General features: G+C 41.0%; 1 protein-coding gene across 2 annotated transcripts; it reads left to right on the forward strand.

Annotated features, from left to right (window-relative positions):
• Window positions 1–1,851: 1,851 nt before the first annotated feature.
• LOC139213548 (protein SSUH2 homolog) lies at window positions 1,852–14,507 on the forward strand. 2 transcript variants are annotated; one of them, XM_070844279.1, is made up of 12 exons: window positions 1,852–1,947; window positions 2,728–2,808; window positions 2,889–2,964; window positions 3,093–3,222; window positions 6,107–6,167; window positions 6,690–6,811; window positions 8,122–8,184; window positions 8,318–8,400; window positions 9,220–9,312; window positions 10,498–10,603; window positions 11,026–11,133; window positions 12,339–14,507. In XM_070844279.1, the coding sequence occupies exons 1-12, from the start codon at window positions 1,935–1,937 to the stop codon at window positions 12,474–12,476; spliced, it is 1,074 nt and encodes a 357-aa protein (XP_070700380.1). In that variant the 5' UTR covers window positions 1,852–1,934; the 3' UTR covers window positions 12,477–14,507. The 2 variants fall into 2 exon arrangements, with proteins under 2 accessions (XP_070700380.1, XP_070700388.1); XM_070844287.1 differs by having other exon boundaries at window positions 2,892–2,964.
• Window positions 14,508–14,773: the final 266 nt, after the last annotated feature.

The following is a 14,773-nucleotide window of genomic DNA, read 5'->3' on the forward strand; positions in this document are numbered from 1 at the left end:
AAGAAAAAATCCGCCTCAGGTTTTCTGAATTTCTTTACCACCTTATTCCTTAACATGGCTTAATAGTGCTTGTCATGGCTGACTTTAGTTTTAATACCAGTTTTTAAGACAACATCCCATTCTGGCATTAGTTTTAAAATATCTGCATTTATTCAAGGGACAGTGTTTCTGCAGTTTCTGCACATGAGTAGTTAAAAGCTGTTGAGAATATTCAACAGTTGTCCTCAAGGTCTGTACCCAGCAGCACTTCTACACATCTCCTGTTTGTTTTTAGTGATTCTGAATGAATCATATTCCCTGACAAACTGGCTAAATCACTTGTTGGTTAGTTGTCTGGCAACCAGAGTCAGGTGGTTGTCAGAAAGACCAGTTAACATAAAGGACTTTCCAAAGCTCTCAGGTCTGTTACTAAATATTAGATCTATTTGAGCCCAGGTGGGATAAGTTATTCTAGCAGCCTCACTGATCAGCTACATAAGGTCAGTTTTTATTTATCTCTATGAGATTCTTTCGACATGTTGTCCCATAATAATGACCTTTTAAAATTACATTCTTTAAGTAATTTCTGACATTTCTTTTACAAATTAATGTAATAGATCAAATTTCCAAATCTGTTAATCCAGCCTTGTTTATGTGCCTCAGACGCAGACTTTACTGCTGCAAAAACATCTAAAACATCAAACCTGAATGAAGAGATACCCTGCTCCTCTCTGATTATTGATCCACCCATGCAGGCTCAGAGCAGACAAGCAGACCTTTAACCTGTCAGCTGTCAGGATCCTCAGAGCAGCTGCTTCCTGTTGACCTGAGAAGTATGTACCTTCAAGAGAAACAAACTGCCTGAGCATGTCCGATCGTCAGAGAGCAGCTCCAGACGTGTTAGACTCATGTTATAGTACCAATCTGACATTTTATTAAATATAGATGACAGATCGGTTTTGAACAGGGCTTCGGAGATGCAGCAAAAACAAATAACAGATAATAAATCGTTCATTGAATCCTCTAACGTTCAGCATGTAGGTCTTCGTGTCATTTTGTCCACCCCCCCGTGGGTGCTTTTCCCCGATTTATCCGCTCAGCTCCATAATTCCTTACAGATGGGGCGTGGTTCACATTCCTGCAGGCCAGTGGGGTCAAGGTACTGAAGTGACACGTTAACATCAGACTCTATGCCTGTATCCTTCAAAACAAAAGCCCGCAGTAGTTTCAAATGTTGACTCAGGCGTTCCAGTCCAGCCAGAGTTATAGAATGACCTTTGCGTGGCTGCATAGTGTTGTAACCAAAACAACCTGAGATATTACATATAGTATTATATCAATCTGTAATTAAAACCAAAGACAAAATGTGTAATAAGCAAGTAGATTTAATTTACACTTACACAGTCTGCAAAGAGGACTTCACTCATCCATATTCATCTGATTACATTGAGTAAAATGTGTATTCCATAGTCTGTGTGGGAGAGTCAGACTTAATTCATACATAATGTAGACCACGCGGCAGGATGTGAAGTGAAGTTTTTTATAATTATAGTCATTCACTCACTACATTTTTATTGCTTGCAATTTGTAACCAATATTGTTCCCTGTCATTAATATGCAAACTGCTCATTTGTACTTTACACGATTGCATTTTACTATCTAATTTAACTTTATCCACATGGCGGGGCGTCTATATTTATTTCATCATATATATCAGGCATCTTGTATACAAAAATCCTTGTGGATGATCAAACAACCGCATTATTTCACTTATGTAGTAAAAAAGCAGATGTAAGAAAGCCGAAAAGCTATTAGACTTTTATTTTGAAGGTTGTACCGGAAGCTCAATGCTTCATTGTCGCTGCTTGGACTCTTGCAGCAGCGTGTAACGGCGGTGAGAGGATTGATTTCTTAACATAACTAATATCAAGCAGAGCAGCAGCAGTAGCAGCAGGATGAACAGCGCAGGTAGGAACTGAAACGCGCGACAGGAGGAGACACATTAGGCTCACACAGCTACTTCTTCTTTTCCTTTCCTTTCCTTTCCTTCCTTCCTTCCTGCTCTCCTTCCCTCCTCTACATTGAGCTTATCCTTTCCTTTCCAACTCCTCTCTCCTTCCACACTTTCTTGCTTTCCCATCTCCTCTTCTTCTCTACCTCCTCTTATCCTTTCCTACATTAGTCTCTCCTTCGGTACCTGCTTTCTTGTTTCTTTCTCTATCTCATCTTTTCCTTCCCCATTTACTCCTTTTCTTGTTTATCTCCTTTCTTTCTTTCCATACCTGCATCCTCCACACCTTCTCCATCCCCTTTCCTCCTCAACATCTGCCTCTCCTTCTCTGCCTCCCCTCTTCCTTTCCCACCTCCTTCACTCCCGTCTTTCCTCATCCTCCCCTTCATTAGCACCTCCTTTCCTTTCCTTCCTTTTGTCCAGTCTTTGAGCTCAGCTAAGCTACCTGGCTGCTGGTTCCAGCTTCATATTTAATGTACAGACGTGAGTGTTACATCAGACTTTTCATCTAAATCTCCGTCTATCTCCCAAAATGGTGAACTGTTCCTTTGAAGGCCTTCCAAATCAATGCTTCACCTACAGTACACAGGTGTTCTCACCTGTCAGCCTGATTAGAAAGGAAAATACCAGGAAATAAGGAGAATCAAGCTGATGCACACTCAGTTCTCTGTGGTAATTTCTCCTTGTTAACTCATCCTGAACTCTGATGTACTGTCTGCTGGTGTTGTTTATTCCAGCCGTGTATCCCCCTCTGATGGCCCCAGCGGACAACATGTTCGGCAATGTGCCTGGCTATGAAGGCACTGTGGCAGGAGGAGGTAAGAGGAGTCCAGCCCACAGCCCTTCGCTTAATATTTATGTTATTGCAACGACTTAAAGTTTGTCACTGTTGCTGCAGGAGGTTACCTGCCCCCTCCGATGCCCATGGAGCCTGTAGCTCCGCCCCAACCGGGCCCTGTACCTGAGGATTGGAGGTAAGACATCCGCTGAGTGGGCCTGTAACAACCAGCCAATCACAGCCAGCAGGGCGGTCATTCTGCTCTATGAATACTCTGGTTTAACTAGTGATGTGAGTCTGTTTGTGTGTTTGTGTGTGTTGTAGCATCCCCTCTCTGTCGGAGGATGCGGCCAGTGAGGCGTTCAAGAGCTTTGTGTCGTCTCATTGCTGCTACAGAGATGGTCCTGCCAAAGATGGAGTCATCACCAGCATGGAGCCGTTCAACACTTTCAGGGTGAAGTGATGTTCACACTTTTTGTGTTACTACTGTGTTCCTCAAAGATGCTCCAGTCATGTCCTGTTGGGCTGATGACGGCAGCTAATCGAAGACAATCATCACTGATTGGGTCCACTGTATTTCACAGACAGATTCTCTTAAACAGACTCAAACAGTTTGCCTCATGTCTTCAGACCCCATCATCTGGTATGAACCCGCAATTTGTTTCTCGTTATGTTATCTGGATGGTAATGAAAGATGATCACAGGCCTTTGTATTTTCAGCTGGGCCTCATTTAACGTCCCTGTTAATCAACAATGAATCAACTTCTTCCTGTATGTAGGAATGGTCTAGAGGACAGAATTACGGGATTTTCTCTGGAAAATAACCGCTAGCCCAATAAAAACTTTAAAATGGGACCAGGATCAATTAATAATGTATTAAAGTTACTGTATATGTAGTTTTAGTGTTCCATTGCTGTATAAGATCCACTTCTGACCGTGATTACCTAAAAACTATCACCCGTTCCTAAATTACAGACAGCTCCTGTCCTTCTCCTCGTCTTTTGCTCCGCCTTCAGTTTGTCGATGTTTTCAGAACTTTTGTGACTTCTGTATATACTATCTGTATGTACTTTTCGCCATGTGAGTGGCATCAGTGCTTGTTTATGTTCAGCATGCTAACATTATAGCTGCTAAATATGAGTCATTGTGAGCATGTTAGCATTTAGTTAAAGTCCCAATTTATGCAACATGCACTTTTTGATGTCTTCTCAACATAAATATGTGTCCACGGTATGCCTAAAGACCAAATTATGAGAAAAGACCGTCCTCTCTCTGTTGCTCCTGCTCCATCTTTCAGTAAATGTGTGTTGACATACAGCCCCACAGAGCTGCTGGTGTTGCTGCAGACAGACTTTGTCTTAATTTTATCAAACAGTACAGCTGTAATTTATAACTGTTGGGATATGATCACAATGTGGTCTGGACCGTCTCCATTTAAACCTGCATTTACATGAATTTTGGTCCAGATCACATATGCAGACACAGAGCGTGGGTTCTTACCAGGGGAACATGGGTTTAACTGTCAGCCTTGTTAAAACGATCCACTTGTTGACTCTGATGTCGGTCGGTGCTCTACATCTGGTGCTCTACATCCAGACTGTCCACACAGAGGACAGTCTGGAAACGCCTCTGATCAGAGTCTGACAGTATGACACCACACCAGCCTGTAAATGCTTTAATTATGTGACTCCAGTGACTCTCACATGACTCCTCAGAAACTGTCATGTGATATTAAAATGTGAACAAGCCCTAATAGTTTAAAGGTGTAGAACTGAAACAGTGAATCCAGTTTGCTTTGACTCTGACACTTATTTGGATTTTCTGCATGTTATGTTTGTGTCTATTTTAATGAATCCAGCTGTCCAAGCAACGGCTCTAATTTCACTTGTGCTATATTTGTCTACACTAGCTGTGACCTAAAGTTTATGTTTATACTGCAAGTGTATTTCCTCACTTGTTCTTTGCATATCAACAGTGACTGTGTGCTGGACTCTGACTGAGAGTCTCCACAGTCAAACTGACGTCTGCTGTTTCTGTTGTTAAAACACATCAAGTGAGAAGATGTCTAGATTCGTTGTAGATAAACAAAACACTTGTTTATCCAGAATTAATACTCAAATAATAATCCAACTAAAATCCTGTTTTCATCTGTAAAATAGCTCTGAGCTGAGCAGAATGTAAGATCAGAATCAAGTCATCTGTATTGATCATTGACTGATCCGAGCGTCTGCCAGAATCAGATTCTTTTTTAGTTTCTCTAATTCAGTGATTTTGCCATTATATATTACACTACTCACAAAAAGTTAGGGATATTCGGCTTTCAGGTGAAATTTCAGGATGAACCACCACCAATACATTTCCTGGTTCAGTTAGAATTGGTATTTTAACAGTCCTCCTCATCATGCTGTTCACATTCTGACATCATGAGACCAAGACGACACCTAACTATTGATCAGCAGCACCTCAAAACTGGAGGCTTCAAACAGGAAGTCCTCAGACAGAAGTGTCCACTGAACTTAGACGGTCACAGAGTGTCATCAGCATGTTGCAACAGAGATACAGAGACTGGAAGTCACAGAAAGGAGAGGAGTGGACGTCCTTTGGCCACATCCTAATTTTACGTTTACCCTCGTTTACCCTCCACTGTTGGTAGATTTTCTTTCAATAAATTGTTTAAGATGAAGAAACTACCATTGCATGCTGATACTTAAATGCCATACTTTCATGATATAATATCACTGTAGCATTAACTTTTTACATTTTCCATAAATTTCACCTGAAAGTCGAATATCCCTAACTTTTTGTGAACCCTGTATATATATATATATAGAATTATACATTACTGTGATTACTACTAATTAATGGTTCTGTCATTGTTCTTTATAATTATTTTTTACTTTAGATATTAAAGGGGCCAATCACAAAGAGCCAAATCTGCAAAGCACGTCAGGCTTTGCAGAGCAGGGCTGCATTCACAGCCGGGACGATCAAATGTGAAAATGGAGCAAGGCTTTGAATTATATCATTCATAGAATTTAAAGACAGCTAATATCAATCTTTCGTCAGTATCGGCAGTATAACAGGAAAGAAGTGATAAAGTAGTAAAGCCTGCCTCTTACTTGCTTTGATTGCCTGCCTCGGCAGAGTGTTGCTTTCCTGAGCGGTGCCACTCTTCCACTGAAAGATGACGCCAGAAAAATGTGCTGGTAGGACAAAACAGGAGCGCCGTACCATAGGAAAACATCTTTCTCTGTCTGATCAGCCCCTTAATATGTTCTCTCAGTCAGTTAAAATGTTATCACCACTGCACAAGCTGAAGGGTGTCTTCTGCTCTGTAGTACCGACTGGAGACGTTCACTGAGTCCAGGTCAACTGAGTGGGCTAACAAACCTCATGAAGGTAATCACAGACACACACGCACACGCCTTTGTTGAATTCATAAGTACCACTGTATTCTTAATGTTACTTAATTCCTGTAAATTTAGTGACCATACCATCACTTATTTATAAACCAGTGGGTCAGTTATGGAGACAAAAGCAGGTGGATGTTTGCTCTAGTTAGACAGGCAGAAAGTTTAACACTTCAGTGAATTGATTGATTGGATTTGATTGTTTCTTGCTTTAAAATGGTTGCTTTTTAAAGATCACACCATAATGTAGGAGTGTCGTTGAACACACCAGTAGGAAAAACCACTGTGAGTCACACTAAATCAGTCCTCCTCCCGAGATTCAGTGTTTCATTTCCATAAAGGTGTTGGACATGGGAGAGACAGATTCTAAAAAGAATAGGATGGATCCTACGTTTCCCATAATGCATTTGAATAGCATCTTTCATTGCCTGATGACATCAACATGGCAACAGGTTTTCATGTGGTTTTTGATTGACAAGTGGGTGTGATGTCTCTCTTGTGTGACTGACAGGTGAGCCAGCTGATTTCTACACCCAAACCGCACCGCGGCCCTGGGAGATCCAGGCCCCGCCTCCCAGCCTCTTCACCAATCAGACACAGATGATCCGTGTGCCCTACACCTCCTCCATCAAGGTGATTGGACAAAAGGCGCTGTCTGTTAAAGTTGCTGTGGTTACCTTTAATTTACCTTTACGGGGATTGCTGAGATGATTCAAATGATGTCCTTGTAGAGGTGCCAGAAGCTCTTAAAACTATTCCAGATTCATTGGGGTCTTAAACAGTTTCCAGGGGTCGTCGAAAGGGTCTTTGAGGAGATTCCATGAGGCATTTGCTGATATTGATATAGGGGTCATGGAAGAGGTTACAGTGGTTCTTTTGGAGGTTCAGTGAGCCCTTACATACTGTAACTTCCAGGGGACCTGGTCTGTAGGGCCTTGAAGTGGCTCCAGGGACCGTTGGGGTCCCAGTATCTTTTGAGATGTTTCAGGGCTCCTTGAAGAGCTTCCATGGGGTCCTTACTGGTGTCTTTCAAGAGAGGTTTAAAGAGCCTTTGGTTGATGTGTTGGGGTCACACACACTGCCTACCTAAGCAGCACGTGGAGTCCATGTCAACAGGTTAGAGCAGCCTGCGTGAACAGCAGGTGTGGCCCTCACACAGTTTGACAGCAGCTCATCCAGAGAGTCAGATACTTGCCTATTTTTTCCAAAATACATGTGCGGTTGACAGCAAAAATAGATCTTAAATTATCTTCAACGTCATAGCAGCAAAATTACACACCTTTCATTACAGTTTCAATGTCTCTACCTTTAGAATATGTAACAGACATGAAAACTTTTATTTCTGTGGACAGGATCCCTTCATTTGTTAGCAAGGTTTTTATTTGATGGCCATAATCAGAGGCAAACTCAGTGGAGAGTAGCATCCCTGCTGCACAGGTAGGCAGTGTGGCCCCTGTGTAAATCATTTATTTTTCACTTTTTTTCCTTTAAATCATCATCTCATGTTAATGTTTCATTTGTTATAATGTGTTGTCTTATGCTAGACAGCAGTAGATTGTTAAGAGTGTATCCTAGCTGCACGTGGGTTGCTAGGCAACAGCCATTGCGATGTGAGCATTCACACGAATGCACTCGTTAAAGACTAACGATAACTAAGTCCAGGCTTCAGGTTGTTTGGTGCAACCGCCTTAAAGTCCATACTGAAGATCGGTCTTAACAAAGACCGACTTAGCAAATAGGACCAGGCTTAGTAAAGACCAGTCGGTGCAATGGAGCCTGGAGCTCTGATTTAGAACCAACTGTTGACCTTAACTGTGTTTGGTTTTAACAGAAGGCTGTGAGCCAATCAGAGAGCAGGATTCTGGTGTGGAGCATTCCGTCAGCTTCGGTGTGACTCCAACACTTATTTTTAACTCTGTGTGTGTGTGTGTGTGTGTTTATAGGACTGCCACAGCTGCCATGCCGCAGGGACGTTGCAATGTGACAAGTGCCATGGAAATGGATATGTAAGAAGTCAATCAATCTGAAAATTAATAAATTCCGTAATAATTGTAAAACTGGTCAAATCAGTGAAAAGTAATTTAATGGGGATTAACAATGAAACTCCATGTTAATAATCCTGCAAGTGTGTCTCTGTAGAAACCGTGCTCTGTGTGTAACGGCTCTGGGAAGAAGAGTGATGAGGAGAACTGCACTAACTGTGATGCTACAGGCAAAGACAGGTCCTGAAGGGGGGACGGGGCGTTCAAGAGCTCAGTGACAGTGACAGCCAACCTTTTTGGCTTTTGACCCTTAAATCAAAGTCTACACACATGCTCAAGTGATGTTCCCTCCTTAGATTTTTCTTTTTTAAATAGATTTTAGAGGTCTGATGTAATAAAGCTATCCTGGTTTTCACAATAAAAGAGAAAAGTCATTTTAATAATCTAATGACCACGGATATATCTCAAGACTCCTTTGAGTGGGAACCACTGACTTAAAGGTTTAAAACTGTAAACTGTAACATTATAGTCTTGGTTGATTTGGCGACACCATACAACAGCAAACTCTCTGCAGGGGTGCATTCAGGGACTGAGTCTGAGTCAGCAAGTTGAGTTCCATCATCAGAACATCAAACCCCCAAAGGCAAAAAGATCAGTAAACATGGACACAAAATGATTTGGTGAATTTAGAAATTCTTGAAATATTTGTATTGAGCAGCTTGAAATATCTGGTATCAGATTGTCCCTGAACACACCAGCGGAGAGAGTGACAACATGAAGATCAAATAACTGTAACGTAATTTAACTTAAACATAAAGCTCCTTAAAGTTTTTTGAAAAGTGATTTTCAGTTAAAGGAGTGGCTGATTTAATGGCTGTCTGGAAGGAAGGAAATCAGTTTAGAAATTAAGTCATAATAACTTATACAGCATTTAAAGTTAATGAACTAGAACATGAAAAACTGTAGTATGACCCTTTAGATGACACTGTCCAGTCAGTACTCTTTGGATCATCATCATTCAGGCCATCTGACTGTGTGTGTGTGTGTGTGTGTGTTTAGGTGCAGAGAGTGTGATTCGAAGGGAACAAAGAAGTGTGAAACCTGTAAAGGAAAACGACAACTGCTAACCTTCATCCAGCTCAAAGTGGAGTGGTGAGTACTGAAAAAGATTTTCACTCAGATTTTACTCAGAAGGCTCAAATGGACCTTGAGGAAGCTGTAGAGGCCCTTGAAGAGTTTCTAACGCTCCTTTAGAAGATCTTTATAGAACTTTATTGTCATTGTAACAAGTACAACGAAATTAAAAAAGATTCCCTGAGACCTTTAAGATGTTACAGTGGTCCTTGAAGTATTTCCTCTTAAAGAGATTCAAGTGGTCGTTGTTCATTCCAGAGGTCCTTGAGGACGTTCCATCGGGTCACTGAAGGGTTTCCAGGTTCAAATAGTTTTTGAGGGAGTTTTAGAGGACACTGAAAGGTTATCAGGGGTCTTTGAGGATTTTAAAGGTCCTTGAGGAGATTTGCTGAGGCCATGAAGATGTCATAGTGGTCCTTGAGGAGTGTCCCTGAGTCCTTAAAGATGTTTCAATGATCCTGGAGGACATGACAGTGGTGCTTGAGGCAAACCCATGGGGCCATAAAGAGCTCCCAGGGCTCATTTAGGGTTCCATAGATCCTTGAAGATGTTCCTGTGGTCTGTGAGGAAATTCTTAAGTGTTTCCAAGGGTTTCAAATCGTCCTTGAAGAGTTTCCAGACGTCCTATAAGATGGTCCTTGAGGGTGTTCTACAACTACAACTGATCACAGACCAGTTGTCATCATTTTTTGGGGGGGGGGGATCAAACCCAAGCCTTAATGGTATGTGCTCTACCAGTTGAGCCACCAGGGAGTCCCAGTTTAACATTAAAATATACAGAGCGACCTTCTTCTACATGTAGTGGCTTCATTGCAGCTTCATATTAAATGTATTATTACGTCATGTTGTCATGCACAACTCTAAACCTGCATGATGGGAATTTAAATTGATATGTCAAGGATAATGTACTGTACATTCATTTAATGTGCATTACATGGACCCATACTAGAGAAATCAGCAATTTGACACAAACTACCGACTTAAAACGCTTTTATTGATTCATCCACTACACTGAAACAACAGACTGCAAAATCCTGTAACTGACCAATCGGTATCCAGTATACAGCAAAGCTGTGTAATGAAAATATAAGCTGATGACACTATGTATGTCTATGTGTTATTTTCCATGTGTGTATGTTTATATGTGATTATATGTGGTTGAAGGTGCTTAATGTGTACATATTTGTGTATCTGTGTGTTCAGGACTAACCAGGTGGAAGACCACGTGGTGCAGCAGAACTCTGGTCTGCAGGTCGATGACCTTCGCTCAGTTAGCGGGAAGGAGCTGTTCAAGAACAGCCAATACCTGGTGCAAACACACACACACACACACACACACACACACACACACACATGCACATATTATAAAACTGCACTTATTTAATGTAGAGTGTCAGGGTTTTTCCCAGAAAATTAGGTCGTGGTGTCTGTAAGCACTGCTCATCTTGTTATCAGTATAATTATGAGATGACGGGTTGAACAATCCCCTCTCTCTCTGAATGCATGATTTCTGCTGTGATGTAGCTCCGCTGCTTTTTTTCCTTTCATCTTAATAAGTCTAATTTGATATCTTGTAAAAGTTTAATAATTTCTTCTGATGTTTGGGGGGCACTGTCTATTTCAGGTTATTATGATACACTGTAGGAAGTCAAAGAACTTAAAGGACTTTGCTAACGTTAGCTGTTTCACTGTCAGCACTGTGTGTTAGTCTCTCTGTCTGTCTCCTCTCAGTGCTACCCTCTGTTCGGGTTCCCAAACTCGGCAATCTCTGAGGCCTCCGAGCGTCTGATCAGAGAGCATCAAAGCAAGTACGCCCAGACCTCCAGGATCCTGCAGCAGGTAGGCCCGCAGGCAACTTTGTTTTAAAGAAAATCTAAGATGAAATGTACGTCAAATGCATTTAGGAGGAGACAACATATCATCTGTCCTCTCCAGGGTCAGATCAGAAGTTGGATTTTAGTTTTATCTCTGTGTGTCCAGAACAGAGATGGGCAACCACTGAAGACCTCAACATCCAGGCCTTTTACCACAGGCTGCTCTTTTTGTTTGGTCGTTTCTGTAAATGAAATGATATTTCTATAGTCTAAGACACTAAATTTTTTGTCATATGTGGTTATCAGGCCAGGCAAGCAAAAGTGAGCAAGTAAAAATGTATCTCATTCTGCCTGTAAAGATGACCAGCGCACACACGACTGATTCTGTGAGGGACAGTAAGGTTGGAACAGATAATGTCAGTATGAGTGAGAAACGTCACACTGCTATTAATGAAATAAATACAATGAGCAGGTCAGCATAGTTTATATCCTGCATCACTCAAGTGAGAGCAGTTGGTTTGTAAGTTGACACATCTGCACTGAAACCAGTGTGATCATCAAAATCCCCAAAATGTAAGAGATGAAAGCAGTTGAAACCTCTGTAGAAGACCAAAGGCAGAAACCTTGGAGAAACTCACAAGAATAGCAACTTTTTTAAAGTATCCAATCAATAAAATCCCACCCTCACCCTTCATTTATTCCTTCTTTCTAGTTACTTTTATTTTCTCTTTTGGACACTGAATGTGTGCATTGTTGTTACTCATTTCGAGAATTGTCTTTTGTTTCCATTGTTTCATGCGTTGAAATTTCACTTAAATGCTAGAGGAAGTTTACATGTACTTACTGTAAGTAGTTGAAGTGTCAGTGTCATGTCAAAAATGTAAATTGGAATGTCAAACAAAATGTGAAAAGTGAGATTTCAGTCAAAACAAGAGAGAAAGTTAAAGTATGTTCACTGTAAGTAGTTGATATGTCAGACCAAATGTAAGATGTGAGAGCAGTTGAGTCAGTTGAGGCTGAGCTTGTAAGTGTTGGGTGTATTTTTTAACTTTTGGACAGAGCCAGGCTACCATTTTCTCCCTGCTATGCTATGCTATGCTATGCTATGCTATGCTAAGCTAAGCTCTCCACGTCCTGACACCAGCTACGAGGTGACATCCATCTGAATGCCTACAAAGAATAAATGTTAAGACTATTCCTTTAACATAACTCCCTCCCTCTCTCTCTCAGAGGCAGACGGTGGAGTTGATCCCCATCATGAATGTGAATTACAAGTGGAAAGGCAACTCTTATGTCTACATCGTCTACGGCAACGAGAACCAAGTCAGCGCCGATTACCCAGCAAGCTGCTGCTGTGTCATCCAGTAGACACACACACACAAACACACACACACACACACACACACACACACACACACACACAGCGCAACTGACCCAAAATGTTTATTGATCTCATTATTAACCAATCACTGCTCACACCTTAAGTTTCTTCCACATAAATGGTCTAATTATTGTGACTCATAAGTAACATAAAAAGTGCTCCACACTAACTAAACCATCCTGGAGGGATTTATCTGCTTGCCTCAGCGTTTCCCAAACTATCTGCTCAGTTCTACCTCCTCTTAGGACGCCTCGCTGCTCCACTAGGTGCCATGTTTATTTACCACTATATGCCATTTAATCTCCTCAATATTGCAAAAACAAAAACCTCATTGCCATAATTTTGCTGTTTCAGGAACAAGCAGGAGTTTAAGTTCTGATGTCTGACCTCATTTTTAGCTGATAACTTCTCATGAAACCTCGTGCTATATAATATTTTATGACGTTAACCGCTGCCCTGTTGGGGGAAAAGAAATTCAGTTTTTAGAAAAGACCAGTTGGTGTAACTGGCCCTGGTGTTGTTATTCCTGTGGTTTAATGTTACATGGAGGTAATAACCACTTCAGCGTTTAAATAACCAGGTCAGGATTTTCATGAATGTGTCAAAGTAGAATGAATCCACATGTCCTCACTAAAGGGCTAGTTGATGAACTTCTGTACTTGGTAAGCTAAGAGCTAACACACTTGTGCTAGTCTGGATCGTAATGATCATTATATTCAGTAAAGAGCTGTCGAAGGTCATACAGTTCATTCAGGGGATGTGTGACAGTCTGTGGTGCTAAAAGGCATTGTCCTTTGTGGTTTGGAGAGAGTTGAAGTTATGAAGATGATTTTACTGTGTTGACATGTAACATTCCTGCAGCAACCAGAAACTGATGTCCAGAGAAGACCTTGTATCTCTCAGTCATTTTTTAAACAGTTGTGCGAAGAAAATTAGGATCAGTGAGCTATGATCATTTCTTAGCCTCATCAAAGCTCTTTGATGCGTAAACAAGGTGTTTTACTGTCAGATCTTGAAAGGTTTTGGAGATTTTTCCACCTGACAACCACAGTATTGAACAGCTTTAACGTTGGAACTCAGTAGAGAGAAAGTAAATTGTAGCTTCATTAGTCCGGTCAGAATCACAGGAATAAACATGGACAGAAAATGCAATCAGAGGCCGAGATCACAGGATTTCTTACAGTTAAAGGGCTCATTCAGGTTTTTTTTTAATCAGCTGTTTTGATGCTAGGAATTCTGAAATCTGAAAACGGTCTTTGCAGAAACTTTTGTTGTATTGTCTTCACTTTCAGCTGACACTAACAGTTACGTCATGCCAAAAATGCACAACCTGTCCCTTTCAAAGCGCCGTGCTCCTGCAGTACAGCAGTGCTCCAGTAGAGGGCGCTTTGTGTGTGAGTCAGGTGTTCAACAGACTCTGCTGACTACCTTCAGTACTTCAGTACAGCCCAGCGTATCTGGGACAAACAGGACGAAGCCACTTCAGGTTTACAGGTTTTACTGTTAATGTGTAAACTGCCTTTGCATGTGTTTGAATATATTAGCTTGTTTACTAAATAGAATGTATTCTTCCATTCCTGCATTTCATAGAATATAAGATAGCCAGCTGCTGAACAGGGTCCTTTTTAAAAGAACAAATTCACATTCTACATGTTACTTATTGTTTATCATGGGGTTGATTATTTAGTTGAAGTTTTATTTTTTCTGTCTGCAACACTTAATCGTCCAACTGTTAGTACTCGGATGTCAGAGCGCTTTTAAACAGAGCAAACATGTTGTTAATGTGACTTTGATGTTTATTGTCTCAAACTAATGATGGTGCTGGAATGTATTGAACCTCTATCATTGTGGGGAATGCCCCTTTATCTGCAACTGCCTTAAAACAATACTCAACTAACAGCTGTCTGCTACTAACCTGATGTACCTGATGTTGTTACTGTTAGTCCTTAGTAGTGTTCTGTTGTTACAGTAGATAATCAATCATATGTTACTGTTGAAATAAACTCAGTGACTCACCAGCTTCTGTCCCATCTGTCCACAACCACACACGTGAAACACTCACACGACGGAGCCCTGACAAAATCCAGTAAAACGTTATGAGGCGGGTTAAAAATATGACTTAATGCTTAAACAAATAATGTTAATGTAATATTGAAAGTAATTAAGAGGGAAGAAAATATAAAATGGTCTTTGCTCCCTCACCATCTGAATGGAGGTTAAAGGAAGTGTGTGCTGTATGACAAACTGTGTTGTACACGTTATTTAGAAACATACATTATACTGT

Source organism: Pempheris klunzingeri, chromosome 2 (assembly GCF_042242105.1).
Source record: "Pempheris klunzingeri isolate RE-2024b chromosome 2, fPemKlu1.hap1, whole genome shotgun sequence".
NCBI lineage: Eukaryota > Metazoa > Chordata > Actinopteri > Acropomatiformes > Pempheridae > Pempheris > Pempheris klunzingeri.

What these genes read in the sequence shown, in the direction of transcription:
- LOC139213548 (XM_070844279.1), top strand. An exon ending in AGCCGTTCAACACTTTCAGG is followed by an intron (nt 3,223 to 6,106) that starts GTGAAGTGATGT and finishes TCTGCTCTGTAG; the next exon opens with TACCGACTGGAGACGTTCAC. An exon ending in GGCTAACAAACCTCATGAAG is followed by an intron (nt 6,168 to 6,689) that starts GTAATCACAGAC and finishes TGTGACTGACAG; the next exon opens with GTGAGCCAGCTGATTTCTAC.